This window comes from Triturus cristatus, chromosome 5_1, assembly GCF_964204655.1.
Source record: "Triturus cristatus chromosome 5_1, aTriCri1.1, whole genome shotgun sequence".
NCBI lineage: Eukaryota > Metazoa > Chordata > Amphibia > Caudata > Salamandridae > Triturus > Triturus cristatus.
The window spans coordinates 424284151-424302445 of record NC_140587.1 but is presented as its reverse complement, the minus strand read 5'-3'; the positions used below and the strand labels follow the sequence as shown (position 1 = coordinate 424302445).

The 18295-nt window shown below is 43.0% G+C and overlaps 1 protein-coding gene across 1 annotated transcript in view; it reads right to left on the bottom strand.

The window, feature by feature from the left end:
- Nucleotides 1-18295, bottom strand: part of STK3 (serine/threonine kinase 3) — a 1017041-nt gene that overhangs the window by 174166 nt on the left and 824580 nt on the right. Inside the window, exon 10 of the mRNA XM_085605192.1 lies at nucleotides 1504-1679. Coding sequence (XP_085461318.1) covers nucleotides 1504-1679 — 176 coding nt within the window. The remainder of the gene's footprint in view (nucleotides 1-1503; nucleotides 1680-18295) is intronic.

Sequence of the window (18295 nt, the reverse complement as noted above, 5' to 3'; positions counted from 1 at the left end):
CCTCGGAGAGCGGCAAGCCAAGCGAGGTGGCCCTGCCCTGCCTCTTCCTGGCGATGAAGGGCAAGGACGGGCCCGCCCTTGGCCCGGGCTTCGCCCGCGCGCGTCCCGCGCTGCGGTAGTTGTCGGCGCTATTTGAGCGCGGCAGTCTCCTCCCTCCAGGGAGTAAAGGAACCTGGGACTAGAAGTCCACCTTGGCACTGATGGCAAAAGGTGCTGACCGGCAATCAGCGCGTCCCGCGCTGCGATAGATGTCGCGCTATTTGAGTGCGTCAGCGGCAGTCTCCTCCCTCCAGAGAGTAAAGGAACCTGGGACCAGAAGTCCCCCTTGGCAGTGATGGCAAAAGGTGCTGACCGGCAATCAGCGCGTTAATGAACTCAACCTAGAAGCAATCACTACATTCTCTTTTAATTATCTGAGGAATCTTGCATCATAATTTTAAACTCTTTCAGTGGAATAGGCACTTTACATCAATTTGTTACATACCCTAATTGCCCCCCAGGTTAGTGAATAAAAATAATGCCCTCATATGACACACTAAAGTATACAAAAAATGATGGATGGATTGCTTGGATTAATCTCAGACACTTGTAATTACTCGGGCCACATCCCAATCCATTGTTATTTTGCACACCGTGCCACCTCAGTTTGGAATCTCAGTCTTGACCCTGCTCCAATCGGAACAGTGCAGCCCGAACTGTCAAGCCAGATCTTCCCTGAACCAGAACAAGCAACCCAGGACCGGTTTCCCCTAGTTGTAGGCTCATCAGCCGGGTACAGCTTGGCTTCACTGACACAATGTGCAGGGGCCCACATCTGGGCATACCAGTGATGGATGGAATTCTTGAATGAACCTAGGCCACTGGTAATTACTCAGGGCCATGTGGCACAAGCAACATTTCTTTCATAGTGAAACTAGTGGAACAGGAAAGCTGCTTCATGAATTACGAACTACAGATAAGTATTACATTGCAACCAAGTGCCAATTTTAATTTCAATCACAAACAGTCCACAAACTCGACATATCCCACCAATTACTCTTTTTATTTTCTCAAAAATGGAGGAACAGATTTACATAAAACCATAAGTGAAAACTTAGTTGAACCTACCGCAATCTTCTGCGTCATTCTTAGTGTGCCCTTCTGCAAACATTCTATTTTAGGTGCATATATATTATTTCGGAACTTTTTTTACCAGTCTCTTCAACAGTGCCCAAAGTATTAAACTCCAAAGTAATCAGAGATCCATAAAATGCTCTTACATGTTAAGTCCGAGTTAATCATAACTACAGAATGTTTAATATCTTTAGATTGTCAAACCTGTAATATGTACAAATACAACTGTGTAAAGGAAAACATTTCAAAACGTCTTCAAATTTTTTAGTCACTGTACTACGAGTCTTTAACCTGTTCGCCTTTTTACATCAGAAAGAAGCAACTTTTTTTCATAAAACAAAAAAAAATCAGCAGCAAAACTTGAAGTGGATCTAAATGTAAACTACTTACAAAGTCAAAGTCGCCATCCGGAGGAACTTTCCAGTTATCTGGGTAAACATAGTTGGGGTGGTAAAACTGCTCATGGGCATTCTGGTTGGAGTTTTCCTGAGTTTTAGTCTTTGGGTCCTGTTTGTCAAAGTAATCCATGAAGGAAGGCCGCTGCACTTGTGGCGACGTAGAATTTCCTGAAGAGAGAAAGAAGGGGTTCACAATGAGACCAGCAAAGTCACATTACTTCATCATAACATGTCACAATTGACACAAGTCATGTGCTTAAAGTCCAAAACCTCAGAGACATACACTATGCAATGTTTCAATTACTAACCGGTATTATGGAAAAAACTAACCCATGGAACTTATGTCCCTGTACACTGCTTTCTTGATGGAGTCCCATCACATTGTATTGTACTGTATTGCTTTGGTATTTATATAGTGCATTACCCTACTGCCCTGAGAGCCTCAAAATGCTTGAATATCTCTTTCAACAAGAGACAGTAATTCATCTGACATTCTTCTATGTCACAATTAGCAATAGCCTCAATATAAGGCAGATACTACTGAGCCAAAAAAGATCACCTTACAAGTTTTCCCTCGTGCACAAGTCTCTCCAAAGTGTCCAATACCATTCCATTAAACTGCATTACATTTTGTTTGCATGGCACTTTCTTACTATCAGCTGCGGGGCCTAAAGTGTTTGAATAACTCATGTAATGGCAGTAATTTATCTGCCATAATTTCAAAATAAAAATCAACAATTGCAACCATTTATGGAGAAAAGATACCATAGAGACAATCACATTCACAGAGAAATTACCATGACTGACAGTTAAGCCTGGAATTTTAATGAAGTTAATCATTTCAAGAGATTTGAAAAGATATCCATGTATGCACGTAAATCTATCAAAATCGTTCATTTTAAGACGTACACCTTCGATGCATTTGGAAAATCTGCTAGTTTACAGTGAATTTAGGTGAATTTCAAAATGTAAATGCATCTTAACTTTTTCCCACTCTGAAAGATCTTTATTTGTGGAGAAAGCCTTTGTCCTCCTGTACCCTTATGATATCTGACGAAGTAGACTTAATTTTAGGTGCATAATTTGGTGTCGAAAACCATTCTGAGGCCTTGTGAATATTCACAAAGCTAGTTCGCCTTTCCATTGGCAATTGCCGCCCCATACCTCTTCCTTGGAAACCGCTCGGTTCTCACCAATAGCCTATTACTGTGTATGTTATACGGTACTTAAGAAATTACACGGATATAGAAATCTGCAAAACCCAGTAGCAGTGGCTACCGGACCTAGGTGGTGGGGCATAGGCGGACTAAAAAACAAAACAAAAAACACTTACCTGAAAAGGCCGCCGCCTCTCCTTCATCCTTTGTCCCTCCGACATCTTCCTGCACTTCCACCCAGCAGCAGGAAGCACCCGCCCTCCCAGCCTCCCCATAGCCAAATTGGTCTGAGCATCGTGGATCGGCGCTCAGATGGGGACTGAGAGGGTTTTCATGTTCCTCGCCAGACTGTATAATGCAGCCTGGTGAGGAAGATTCAAAGTGCGCATGACTGCTTGGCCGGCCCAAGAGGGCGCACTTCAGGAGTGAAAACCACTCACTCTCTACTCCGCCAGCCCAGCCCCGCCCCGCCCTAAAGCCACTGAAGTATATAGGAACAATAAAATGATAATAACAATCGATATAATCATTTTATTTTTCCTTTGGTCAAGTGGGGCAACGCTCCTCCGCCTTAGTGGAGGAGCCGCCATTGGCAAAACCTGGTTCTGTAAAGCAAGACTTTCAAGTCACATCCGAAAATGTAAAACATGTTTGCACTTTAAAATGAACTGTGGAAAAACATGTTTTAATCTAGTCACTGTGCACGAAAGTACCATATATTATTCATCTACAGGCAGGTTCGAACTCCGGGCCAAATACTCAACAAATATGACAATGTGATTAAACTGGTTCAAGGACAAAACTATAGTTAACAATGTTTACAAAATGTGTGAAGACTGGCCCTCGTTGCTGATAGTGCTCGAATTTTAGACAGCACTTGTCCTTGATTCCGCCACCACTGACTGTCACACTGAGGGCTGTGGTGATAACAGAAGGTCTGAGTGAGGTCTGTGGCGGCCAGAGGTCAGAAACAATGAGCTATAGATGGGCCGAGGAGATAAGACTGAAAAGCTAATATGACATAATGCTTGGCAAGGTGGCTTTCAGCTGGACACTGCAAACCGAAATTAGAAACATCAGTTCCTGGGTTATTTGGCATGACTCTTTCTGGAACCCTTTTCCATAGACGTTTAACCAGTCACTGATTCTCGTTTGCTAGGTTAGGCTGGGTTGGGCAGGATTACCTGCCACGGAATCTTAGAGGTTTTTCCAGGGAATGAGCCTTGTTAAAAAAACACACAATTCAGAAGTTAGATTTGCCAAATGTCATAAAACCTCTTTATACGCATTTACCTCTTCGTTCTCAAAAAAAGACAATAACTGCAGCATACCATGAAAAATCACAAATACAAGGTAAAATCTATGCGAAGGAACCCTAGACGAGCTGTTCAAATGAAACACGACTCCCTGCCGCACGTCCGAATTTCACGAATATGGTTTTGTAAATGACTAGTTTTGTAAAAGAAACAGAAGCTGTTGAGTCAACTAGAAGGAACCCGCATTGTCAAATACCACTTTTGATTTCTATAGCATGCAAGTGGGTTTAGCTAACGTATTTAACAAAATGCACAGCACTGCTTTTAAGAAGAGGTGGCAGTGACCTCATGTGACTCCATCACTGCCACAGAAACGCCAAAGGACCGCTTTCTGTCTGATGGAAACTATTGGTCAAGCTAGATTAGAGTTAATAGACAATATACCTTTTCTGCCTCCTTTAAATAACAAGGCCAAACAGAGAAAAATATAAACTTTGCTTGCTTCGTATTTATTTTAGAGAAAGAATAATCCTCAGAAATAGCCTACATTAAGTTATTTAATAGACCTTTGTTTTCCTTTCTTTTGTCACCATTAATAGATATGAAAACCACATCTCTTTTCTTCTTTGTGCATTATCACCGACTCCTCTCCTTTTGATGTGATGGTAAATCTTACTTCGTTTCAGCTGCAGAAAGGCTGACAGGTTGCCTAATTTAATAAACCTTTGCGTATTTATTTAGGTGGGATTATTGCTCTTCTCAGCCATATCTATTTGACTTTGAATGGGATTACGTTCCAAATATGTTGCTGTGTACTAAATACTTGCTTCCTTTTTACCAGGGACGTCATTTAGGGTTCGCCATAGGTCGCGGCTGTGCCCTCTAGCTTGGCCCTGGACTCAGGTGGCAAAATCAGCACCAGAAACATATGGGGCACTTCGTTGGCTCCAGTCTCCTTGTTTTCTGTCATTTTTGTATTACACTAATAGCGAATAACAGTAATTATTCACTATTAGTGTAATAAAATATTACGTACAATTAGCTAGAATATGACCCTCCAAGCCAGCAAAGGCAAGTAAAAAGTCCTTTCAAATGTATGTTGTGTGCAGGTGAGAGTGTGTTTATATGAGAGACAGTGTGTCAATGTAGGATTGTGAGTGGATGTGTAAGCATCTGTGTGTGAGTGAATGTCTAGGTCAAATGGCGTGTGATGTCACGTCCGTTACCTCTGGCCTTTCGGTGAATTGACGTTCATGCTTTTAACCCCGCCCCCTGGTTGGACCTCCCGTTTCACATTTATTGTGTATCATTGGATGTACAGGTTGCGGTATATGTGCGGGGACTAGAAAAACCGTGGACATGTTATTTAAACAGGTCAGGAGATTAACTTCATACCTCAAGATCTATTGATATGCCTTTAGTCCGGCATTTCACCAATCAAGTGACAGCAGGAGTTAGAACCCTGACATTGTATTCCATAGTACGATGACAACCAGCCACATTGTTTGAAAAATAGACAGGAGCAGCTAAGGCACATCAGAAGAGGGCACTTGGGCCTAAAAATCATGTGGATTTGGAGTAAGTGCGTGAAAAAGAAAATAAAAGGTGGTAAACCACTTCAGTGAACAAATATATAGAAGTACAGAGGATAACAATGGGTCTGCCTAGACTGTACTTCCATTCTTTAGATAATATGAATTTCGATTGCCTTAAAATAGAGAGATGGTAGCAACGAATGTTCAACTTGAAATATTAAAAAAAAAAAACATTGATTAAAGGCATTGAGAATTGATGAAATGCAGCAAAATATTCAATGAGTTGAAAAGTGAAATAATGCAACTTGGTGCAATGGAGCAAATTAAGAGCGAAAGAAACAAGCATTGAAAATGCAATAGGTCTCGCCCTCGTTTAAGTTAAAGCAATTCTGTTTGTAATTAGGTGGCTTTTTAGCTTTGCTTTTATTAGTGTTTTTCAAACTTGCATGTACATAACATGCATATGTATGCATATATGTATGCATTTATATTTGTATTTTTTTAGATATGCAGATGTATATATACCTTTATATATGTATGTACTAATTACCGACTGGCGGTCGCCAGTAGGTAGTTATAGTTAGGACCAAGTTTCCATAGGAAGAACATTTGTTGTTTTGCTTATAACTTTGGCGTCGTTTGATGAATCTTCATGACATTTTCCAAACTAATTCTTTGTTCATATCAGATCCTATGTTGAAAGTTTGGGGGTGATTCGTCAAGGGGGGGGCCGAGAAAAAAGGGGGTCCCAAAACGTGTTTTCTCCATGCAACTTCCATAGGAAACTTTAGACAAGGCTACATGTCGAACGGGTGAACGGAATTACCCCATATTTGGCAGGGAGAAGGGTCTTGGTCTAGAAAGCACACTTTTGTTTATTTGGTGTGAATCCGTTAAGTAGTTTTGGAGAAGTATCGAAATTTACAGATATCGATATTTGGGAATTCTGCCATCTGATTGGTTGAGGGGCTACGAGCACAAGCTTGCTGCTTATTGGCTGCGAACGGTTGCAACTAGGAAGTGTTGGCAGCCATTTTGTGATTCTGTTGAAGCGAGTAAGGGGAAAAAAGTAGGAAAGAGGAGGGTAGGAGCGCTGTGAGCTCTGTGGGGTGGTTAGGGTGTGCTATACAGGGAGTGTGAAGCAAAGTATTCATCCTTACCGGTGTGAAAGTGCTGTTTTGCCCAGAGTGAGATGATGCTGAGGTGAGGTGCCGGTACACTTGGGGATGAAACCGTGAGCGGATTGCTGTAAACTGATCTGTTCTGGTCGCTGTAGCATACTGGCCGCTGTAGCATAGCTGTGCAAGTGGTGTTAGTATTTGTTTAGACTATAGCGGGAGTGGGAAGCAAACTACTCACCCCTACCGGTCTGAAGACTCGAATGGAGTTTTTTTGCAAGCAGGAATAAAGAAATAATCGTGAAGAATATAATGCAGAATGTTGCAATGCCACAGAAGACGAATGGTGAAATCAGGTGTGTTTAAGAAAGTGGCTGTGTGTAATAAAGCGATGGAGTCTGCAAGTTATATAAAAAGTGTCTTTATTTAAGTGCCATAAATGGACCCACTGGTGCAAGAGCTAAGACATCCAGCTGAGGCAAACTCCAACCGCTTCTGCTGTATTCAAACCTAAGCTTCTGCATCAGTCAATTCCACATTACATGTTACAGTTCCATGTGACATAAACAATACCTATTAGACATGAATGACTGTAAATTGTATAATGAAAATAAAGGTAGGATACGATTACCACACTGTGCCAACCAGTTCATAAACAATGCCATGTTTTTTTATCTTGATCGCCAGCTCGTGAGCAGAGGCTGAGGATGAGCTAATTTGTGTGAAAGGGCTTTGTGGATAACAGGCAGGCAGAGAGACGTGTGCACAAAGAATAGACATGGTTTCAAAATGGATGTCGGGTTTAGGCTAATTTAGCAAGTAAATAGCGTATTTGCATAGGCCATACATCACCCATCCCTGGTTAGTCTGGAGACGTAAGAGGCAATAATGAAAACAGAGTTCAAATGCCTAAGCATACTTAGAAAGTTATTATATGAAAATAGTTAAATTGAAGTGTATTAAAAAAATGTATAGGAAAAAGTCCAAAAAGTTGGAAAAAATCAATCCAAGAATAAAGTGAATTTCTTACATGTCTTGGAGATTGCAGTCCGGAACTTCTTCAGCGGCTTGAGATGCATAATGTTCCAAGAGGCGATTGTTGCCATCGTGTGAGAAAAGCGAAGCGATCCAATTCATATACTCGAAGGGACAGTAATGTTCCTCGAATGTTGGAGCGGCAATTTGAATTGGCAGGCAATCTGCGAAGTTGTCAAAGGTCGCACGTTGCAGGAGACCTTTCGCGGCTGCGCAGAAATCCCATTCCGCCAGGATACCTTTTTGCGTTGCATCCATCATTGCTCCACTGCCCGAACAATCAAGTTCATGGTTTTCAAGATACTCCATTACCTGCTGGATATCGGGAGCGTTTGCTGGGATGTTGGCAAGGCATAGATCCATTCGGTAGTCGAATGGGCAAGTTTTGCAAGAAAAAGATGGTTGCAAGCAGATTGCATATGTGTAAATAAATGTCATGTTGTAGCTGGCTCCGATAATAAATTGAGGCAGGCAGCCGAAAAGTTGTTCCATTTTTTCACGGTATTGATGTAGCTTCGCGTAGAGGCGTATTCTGTCGGACATGATTGTTACCACAGGGAGCGCAGCCATTTTTTACAAGCAAAAATAGTAGTAGGATGGCCGCAAACAGAGCGAGAATCATGGGCACTGTTCCTGTTATTCCAGAGATGATCGAATGAATGAAGTGTGGTATTATACCAAAAACAGTCTGAAAGCCTGTGACAAGGAGACAGTGTTGAAAAAAAATGTGCCAGATCTTAAATGTCAGATGTGTTGAAAATTGTGTAACAATTCACAAAGTGTAATGGGAGGTTCGTATTTAAAAGGGAGTGTATTTTACTTGAAGTTCGTGCTATCTGCAATCGATAAATTACTTTAGGCGAAGTGAGGGACACCTCTGTCTGAAACAAAAGCGCTTTCAGTTTGCTCCGTTTAATAAAATCTACTTTCAAAGTAGGTATTGAAGGCCAAGTTGAACTTTGGGAGTTACTTTGTGTGGGTGGGAATAGAGATTGCCACAGGAAGTTACCCAGTTTGAAACAGTAAGGACATACGGTATGCCAGCTCACATTCCGTTGCAGTCCATGTTATTGAGAAGCAGATAACTGCCATTAAAAAGCTGTGTGAATATTGGTCTGATTGTGGGAGTGTGCATGCTTTTAAGAAAGCACGCAAGATTGGGGGCTGTAAGCTTAGAAGCGTTGTGCAGTTGGACATTCTTGCATAGTAATGAATGACTGCCATTGTGGTCGCACTTTTCACCTGTGAGAATGTTCTGTATCCTCTTTAAGACAGCGATATGTAAATGGGAGAAACCACAGCTCGTTAATAAACGCGCTACCTCATATAATCACATACAACATGATAAACAACATGTACACCTAGAAGACACAACGATACTACGTACTGTGGGAACCATGGCTAGCCATGTACACAAACCAAACATGGCATAGCACCTCTGCCACACAATGCAGAATGCGGGGAGAGATGGGAGCAAAGTATGTGCGAAGGTGGCAAGTGATTCTCGATTATAAAAGTATACAATGCAAAGTGTTGAGGGGATGTGCCGGACAGACTTGAGTATGCAGAGCACAGACATGTACATGCCAACATACACTGATGGTCTATTGAGTGAAGTGGACAGTGGACGCAACCATGATAGTACAGTGAGTAGGGAAGATTACGAAAACATAGCGCGTACATACCACTCCCCCCCCCAAATCTTTAGCGTAGTGGGCTGGCTCGACGTACGCAAGGCTAGCGTAGGGGTATGAATAAAAGGCACGTTTCTCTGGGTGCGGTTTTCTTCCGGAATGGCGAACATGTCTGTCAGGTCTGCACAACGTACACCGCCACGAGGCTGACGCCGTGAGCGAAGGTGGCTGCGGGAATAATGCTCTCAGCCTGCTGGTACCCAGAAACCGTCATGGCCGCTGTGACGCACATATGCCCCACAGTTCACCTTTCGACACCGTCATATGTGAAAGAGGGCCCACCACGTGCCAGCGGAAGCTTTTGGGCCAAGGTCTGCGAGCTGGGAAGGCTGCTGAGATCAACGCTGGCTACCGCGACACAGGCAGACAGCGCCCAGCCTGAGGCCCAGCCCCGTGGAGTGCTATGTATACTACTAACACAGTAGTCCAACAGGTACCAACAGTGGAACGGTGTCTTGATCCCACAATGGACGATGTTAGAACTGCATCTGAGAGTGGAGATGAAGGTACTCCCTTCGACCAGGTGTAACCAACTCTAGGTCGCAACAGTGGAACGGTGTCTTGATCCCACAATGGACGATGTTAGAACTGCATCTGAGAGTGGAGATGAAGGTACTCCCTTCGACCAGGTGCAACCAACTCTAGGTCTCAACAGTGGAACGGTGTCTTGATCTCAGAATGGACAATGTCTGATATTACCTACTGCTTGTTGGTTTTCACAGAACTCCCTACGTTGAGGTGCATCAGACTCTGTGCTTCCGTAGCTAACTGCTGCACATGATTATTGGGCTTGGTTGATTGCAGTCGGTGGAGTACACTGCGGTACAGCCGGTCGGAACAGTAAACCGGGGTCTTGATTCTGTGATTGAGGATGTCAGAAGTTAAAGTCTGTGATGATTTGTGTGTACCCCCTCCAATCAGGTGCAACCAACTCCGTGCTTTCGAATCCAACGGCACGTGGCTGTGAGGCATTAATGACCACTACCTCTGGCCTACACTGCGGTCAGCAGGGCTCACAATTCAGATCGAGTGGTGATTGTTTAATTACAGAATCCAGTAGGCAACTAACTACAACGTCTATTGAAATATACACAATATCCTTTTAGTATACTTGCTTGAAGAACTTTTTTTAGATGAGTTATAGGTTTAGTACAATGACCAATTTCTTCTTCGAGTCGCTGTTGTAGGTGACGCAGTCCTGTAGGCAAAAGACATTGCTCCAGTGCGCTCTGTCCGCACCACGCATAATCGCAGGGTCCGCACACGGTTTTTGTTGCTTCGCGTATGACAAACTGGGCAGTTCAAGTGAACGCCAAGTGGCTGTGGGCCCTTGCTGACCGCTCTCTGACCTACACTGCAGACAGCAGTGTTTACAATTCAGATCGAGTCGCTACTGCAGATGAGGCAGTCCTGCAGGCAACAGACATTGTTCCTAGTACGGCCCGCCCGCAGCACGCATCATCGCTGCCTGTGCATATGCCGAATGCTTTTGATGTGGCTATCTGAGTGCACTAGACCTGATGGACCCTTTATAATACAATCCTTTTGTGTATTATTTCAGATCTACTGCCTGTATCTCAGTATACCACAAGTTATGGTTCTTTTACGATAGAATCTTTTCAGTATTATTTCACATCTAGTGTCCCTACCTTACTGAAGCACAAACTATTGACCCTTTTATTATTGAATCTCTGTGTGTGATCCAATGATTACTGTTGTAGTTGATGCTAGCAGCAACCATTCCCTGAGGGCTGGTTTACACTCACCCCACACGCATTCAGCACAGACGTCACTGGATATGTGACCCTGGTAATAAAAAGGAGTCGAGCACACGTGCCCGTACCCACTTCCACTATCTATCTGTGTCCGTGTGTTCATTATCTATGCATGATACTGCCCCTGGACCGTACCACATTACATTGTGCTGTGGACAGCGTATGCAACCATGTTACCTCTGGCAGTGGGGAAAACGTCTGGTATGTAACTTTTAGGTGCAGGGCTATCACAGGTGGAAGGCTACTCTACAGAGCATACATATTGATGAAGATGATGGTTGCATGTTGTGTGTAGTGTCACATATGTGTACATAGCAAAAAGTTTTCAAAAAAGCTCTCTAAGCAGAAGAGAAGTCTCTCATCAAACGCTGTAGAGAGAAAATCTAAACTGGGTGGGGTCCACCAACTGTTACAATGGGAAATGTTATGAACCAATCAAATGCTTTTCTTTAAGGTCACATGGCAATCGCGCACCGAGCGCGCAAGGAGGCCGCACCCGACGTGATTTTGAGAAAATATATTTACCATAATATAAGTTTATTACAGTTAGAAATATATAAATGTTTAAAAAATTTTAAATTATCGCTTGTTCTCATATACACTTTAAACTTATTTAGATATAGTTTTGAGACCCAAAAAAATGAGGGAATGGCTTACCCGGCGCGACACCATAAGTCTATGACGTAACACAGGGCCTGGCAGTATGTACTCGTCGCATACGCAACGCGCAGGAGGAGCGACCCCATATGTACATGACGTAACGCGCAGCTTGGTACTGCGTACCCGTCGCATACCAAATTAGCAGCTGGCGCGACCACATACGTATATGATGTTACGCGGGACACAGTGCCACGAACCCGTCGGATACGAAATGTGCATCCTTTGCGAGTTTAGCAATATGGCGGATAGGATTCGTGTGCTGATGGATCTTGGTACACTACCGGTACGGGACTCCAGTTTTCGCAAAAAAAAAAAACATATACATACTTTTTTTTCGAAGATATAAAACACTACATAATTTTTAAAATTAATAAAAAAAGGATAATAGAGTTGCAAAATATTTTAAAAAACATAGAAAAAATATAGGTTTTATGAATATGAAAATATGAAATTAACATTTAAAAAACCTTCGAAATTCACTGAAAAAACCATAGGTTTTACAGACGTTATAGTTAGGAATTAGCATTTAAAAAACCTTTGAAATTCACTAAAAAAACCATAGGTTTCAGGGACGTCATAGTTAGTTGGACATTTGACTCATATAAAACCAGAGAAATTCGCCCGTTATAGTTAGTTGAGCTAACTATAACCCGCGCGCCCGCAATTCACTGGTGAGGACATCACATATTACATCACTCATGACATAGTCAGTGACATCACTGATGACATCATCCACGTGATAATATGATGCACATACGGATGGCGTAACAAACTTTGATACACGCACTCTAAAATACTATTTTTGAAACCATACACACAACAATGCTACATACCACCCACGATTTCCTAGGTCTACACTCACATCCAGTCACTTATACTTGTAGTTACTCATCAATACAGTACTATAATATACACTCATACACCTATACATAGTGACACTCCGCCACTCATTCAGTTACTCACACACCTAGTCAGTCATGCAAAGAATCAATCACATACCCATTAACTCATGTATACAGTTATACACACCAACTGCGTTATTTATACACACACCACATCACTTATTTATGCAGATACGAACATATACTTACTGTCTTATACAATCACTGATACAAGCACACTCATTTATACACCCACTCTTCAAATAACTTACTCTCACGTATAGTCATTTATATACTCCAACACTCATATACTGCCTTAAAACATGTAGTTACTCTCTCACTCACCAACACACCCATACACACACTAACTCACCCATACAGCCCTTCCCAGATGCACTTTTGAATCCATACAATCAGTGAATCACCCACTCAGACATCTATGCAGAGTCACACACCCCCACCCACCCACACAGACACTCAGGAACTCATACAGATACTCAGACAACAAATCAATAACCCATATAGACACTCATGTAGCTACTCACCAACCCATGCAGCCGCTTATACACCAACTGAGAGACTAATACAGACTTTCACACAGTTTAGTCACTAACCCATGCATTCAGTAAGACACGTTCAATCACTCACTTATACAGTCAGTCACGCACCTACTAAATAATCCATTCAGGCACTTGTAAATCCACTCATTCTTCAATAAACCTTGGCATGGATATATATGAAAAATATTTAAACTTTACAGAAACACACATTCACTGGAAGATGTCATCAGTGATGTCATCAGTGATGTCATCAGTGATGTCACTGACCACGTCATGAGTGATGTAATATGTGATGTCATCACCAGTGCATTGCGGGCGCGCGAGTTATAGTTAGCTCAAGTAACTATAACGGGCGAATTTCTCTGGTTTTATAGGAGTCAAATGTCCAACTAAATAACGTCTGTGAAACCTATGGTTTTTTAGTGAAATTCAAAGGTTTTTTAAATGCTAATTCCTAACTGTAACGTCTGTAAAACCTATAGTTTTTTCAGTGAATATATATATACACATACATATATATATAAATGCATATGCATAATATGCATATATTTATATATATATATATGTACATATGTGTGTGGGTAGAGAGGTAGAGAGAGGTAGAGAGTGGTAGAGGTAGAGAGGTAGAGCTAGAGAGGTAGAAGAGTAGAGAGTGAGTAGTAGAGAGTGAGTAGCAGAGAGTGAGTAGTGGAGAGTAGTAAAGCGAGTAGTGGAGAGTAGTAGAGAGTAGTGGAGAGTGAGTAGTAGAGAATGAGTAGTAGAGAATGAGTAGTAGAGAATGAGTAGTAGAGAGTGAGCAGAAAGTAGTAGAGAGAGAGTAGTAGAGTGAGTAGTAGAGAGTAGTAGAGAGTGAGTAGAAAGTGAGTAGTAGAGAGTGAGTAGTAGTGAGTGAGTAGTAGCGAGTGAGTAGTAGAGAGAGTAGTAGAGAGAGTAGTAGAGAGAGTAGTAGAGAGGGTAGTAGAGAGTAGTAGAGAGTAGTAGAGAGTGAGAAGTAGAGAGTAAGTAGTAGAGAGTGAGTAGTAAAGTAGTAGAGAGTGAGTAGAGTGAGTAGTAGAGAGTGAGTAGAGAGTAGTAGAGAATAGTAGAGAGAGTAGTAGAGAGAGCGTGGTAGAGAGAGCGTGGTAGAGAGAGCGTGGTAGAGTGAGCGTGGTAGAGAGAGCGTGGTAGAGAGAGCGTGGTAGAGAGAGCGTGGTAGAGAGAGCGTGGTAGAGAGAGCGTGGTAGAGTGAGCGTGGTAGAGAGTGAGTAGTAGATAGTAGGGAGTGAGTAGTAGAGAGAAGTAGAGAGTAGTAGAGAGAAGTAGAGAGTAGTAGAGAGAAGTAGAGAGAAGTAGAGAGTAGTAGAGAGTGAGTAGTAGAGAGTAAGAGAGTAGTAGAGAGTGAGTAGTAGAGACTGAGTAGTAGAGAGTGAGTAGTAGAGAGAGTGAGTAGTAGAGAGTGAGTAGTAGAGAGTGAGTAGTAGAGAGTGAGTAGTAGAGAGTGAGTAGTAGAGTGAGTAGTAGAGAGTAGTAGAACGTGAGTAGTAGAGAGTGAGTAGAGAGAGTAGTAGAGTAATAGAGTGAGTAGGAGAGAGTGAGTAGTAGAGAGTAGTAGAGAGTGAGTAGTAGAGAGTGAGTAGTAGAGAGTAGAGCGTAGTAGAGTGAGTAGTAGAGAGTGAGTAGAGAGAGTAGTAGAGAGAGAGTAGTAGAGAGAGAGTAGTAGAGAGAGAGTAGTAGAGAGTGAGTGGTAGAGAGTAGTAGAGAGTGAGTAGTAGAGAGTGAGTAGAGAGTAGTAGAGAGAGAGTAGTAGAGAGAGTAGTAGCGAGTGAGTAGTAGAGAGTGAGTAGTAGAGAGGTAGTAGCGAGTGAGTAGTAGAGAGGTAGTAGCGAGTGAGTAGTAGAGAGTGAGCAGTAGAGAGTGAGTAGAGAGAGTAGTAGAGAGAAAGTAGTAGAGAGTGAGTAGAGAGAGTAGTAGAGAGAGTAGTAGAGAGTGAGTAGTAGAGAGTGAGTAGTAGAGAGTGAGTAGAGAGTGAGTAGTAGAGAGTGAGAAGTAGAGAGTGAGTAGTAGAGAGGTAGTAGAGAGTAGTAGAGAGCGAGTAGAGAATGAGCCGAGGGACATCTGTGTCACCGCAACCGCCTAAACTTTTTTCAGCCCAGATCAAACAGGGTTCAAGAAAGTACTGAGAAACTAACTTCCAAAAGTCCCACTATTGTGTTCAATGCAGGGAGCTCAATCAAAGAATATCAAACAATCATCTACTCCACTGGTGGGAATGGAAGTGATTTTCTATTTTTAACGTTCGGAAAGAACCAACAGTAGACAGGAAGCGTTTAAAACGTGCACAGGTAACTAACACTGGCCATCAGGCGGACTCTTTGGAGGCCCCTATAAATGCGTTTCTTCTTCTCAACTAAAGGCAACCTAATTTGCAGTGGCGTGAGCTCATCACAAGATTCATAAGCCTGCAGCATAACAGTGAACATATTGGCCCTCTGAAAAGAGGTTGCTTGTAGTTAAGGAACCGTTACTACATGTGGCAACTTATACCTGTGCAACTGCCCGAAATCTGTATCTGAAAGGAAATTGGGGGGGGGGGGGGGGGGGGGGGTTGCTTTTTCAAAAGTAGCACAGCATTTTTGATCTCCTGCATTTGCCAAGGTCTAGTAAGTGCGTTGGGGTAATTATGGTCGTACTATACAAGGCTGCTTGGCGAGAACAATGTTAGTTTACGAAATTGCGCTTAACACGGCAACTTTACCTGAATATAGTAATAACAGGCAACAAACTCTTAAAGGGTGCAGTTTATAGTGAAACCGGTTATCAGGAAAAACAAAATGATGGTCAAGTCAACCCCAGGTGGTTACCGTGAATTATAGTAGCGAGGCATCCACAGCGACCCGCAGACAATCATTCAGGTCGGACTGACACAGGCGATGTCTAAGGCGGGGAGCAACACCAGCCGCAATCCGATGCCATCCTTAGCTATCAGAGCATGACTCAAGAACAACTGCAGGCCCAGAATGATCTGCCAAATCCCAGGAACACTCTCTCAGTGTTATTAGAGGGCACATTAAAACAAGTGCGGCCGAGGTGGGCCGCGATGTGAAAATGACAAACAGCGCGGTGTCCCCTGAAGCAGGCACCGCACTCAGGAACAAAGCAATAAAAAAAAGTAAATAAACGGAGCGCGGTGTCCTTAAAGCGGGCACCGCGCTCCAAATCAAAGGAATAAAGTGCAGCAACCTAATAATAAACCTACTGTGTCACGCCGCGGGTAAAAGATCCAGTCCCGCTGGGCGTGGCTAAAAGGAGATAGGGTGGCAACAAGCAGCGATTGGCAGGCCTTAGGTGCAATCATTGCACTGTCTTTGGCATAATTCATGACGCCAATCGACGCGCATGAATGAGAACAGAAGGCTGAGCTGGGACACGGCTTTTGGAATCGTATCGATTCCAAGAAGCCTCGTTTGACGAGGTAGCGCATGCGCTGCTTACGTCAGGCCGAGACCTAAAAACGGACAGAGCTCTGAACAAACGTGACGAAATCCAAGAAAAAAAGCACAATGCAAGTTTAGTAATCGGAGATGAATGATGTCAGTATGTAGAGGAGCTTTGTCGGACATCACTCATAAGATTTTGGCTTCTGTTGTTGAGCCATCTTGGTGTCAGGTCATTCTGGTGTCAAAAGGAAAACCTAATAAAGAAGCCATCTTAAGGACAAGGTTTGCACTTTAGTCCATGTATATATGAGATAAGGACTAAATGTGAAGAAGTGATGACTGTTCTTTTCAGATGGAGAATGGTCCTTCATGCTTTACAAGGAAGTACACCATAGGAAGCGGAATAATACACCAAACAGCCTAATGCATGCGAGGAGAACGTAGTAAGTCTTTGATGAGTAATGACAACATCTGGCAGATACCTGGGGTCAAGCCAGACCAAATAAGACACAAGGAGTTGTGTCAGAGGAGGAATGAGGGAGAAGAAGGTGTACTGGCAATTAGTAAGCAAAGGACGCAGAGGCATGACAGAGGAAAAGAGGGATAAGCAGGTGTCCCAGAAGAGAGCTGCAGGCAAAAGAAGGAGGAGTGAGCAAAGGAAGGATGAAAACGGCCCTTCTAAAGAAAGTAGAAGAGGAAACAAGGTGTGCTACAGGAGATATGTCAGCAGGCATGTAATAAGAGAGAAGGATAGATGAGAAGGCATTTCGGAGAAGAGATGGGGGGAAATAAGGTGTGCTAGAGCAGAGAAGGATGGAAACGAAAGGGCAGCACAGGTGAAGGATGTGAGGTGAGGTGCACCAGAGGAGAGACCAATGGAAGACACCGCTTTCTATCTGAGAGTTGGGGACAGTAGGAGACTAAAAAAAAACTGTCAAATCAGCAGGAAACTGATGCCTCTGAATTGAGGGATGTGGGTAGAGATAACAGCTTCTCCGGGAAAATATAGCAGCGACCCAACTGAAAAAAAGTACAGAAAAGTAAGGAAAATGAAGTTATGCAATTCTTTAAAAAGCACTGGCAAAGCCATCTGGGCTTAATGCACTAACACAGGCACCTTAGCCCATTAAAGGAGACAGGTGGATGGGACATAGCAGAGTGCTCAGAAAAGCTATAGTTACAAATCGTCTGTCATGCAGTTCAATGCAAGCATTTCAGTGGAGGCGGAAGGATACTCCAATATAGGCAATAGCATTGAGAGAAAGATGAGTACACCACTGAGCTGAGCCGAGACGCGATTTCCTAAGTCTCAAGCCAATGGCTGAAAAAGACTGGTGAAAGAAAGCGAATGGTTGAAAGGAGCAGACCGAAAGCCTAGTCTGTATATTGGCTGAAAAAGACTGGTGAACGAAAGCCAATGGTTGAAAGGAGCAGACCTAAAACCCAGTCTGTATATTGTTAGCAAAAGGCCTATGACAGCTGAGATGCCAAACCACAGATCTAACAAGCATTGGCATAGCCAATAGGTCTCGCCCTTGGGACCTTATAAGTGCTTAGCCATGCAACAGTTGCATAACTAAACACTTATAAGGTCCCAAAAGCGAGACCTATTGGCTATGCCAATGCTTGTTTTAACTGCTGCAATCTATTGAAGCCTCACGGAGAACATCAAAGCGGCCGCGAAAGTGATCGCGATC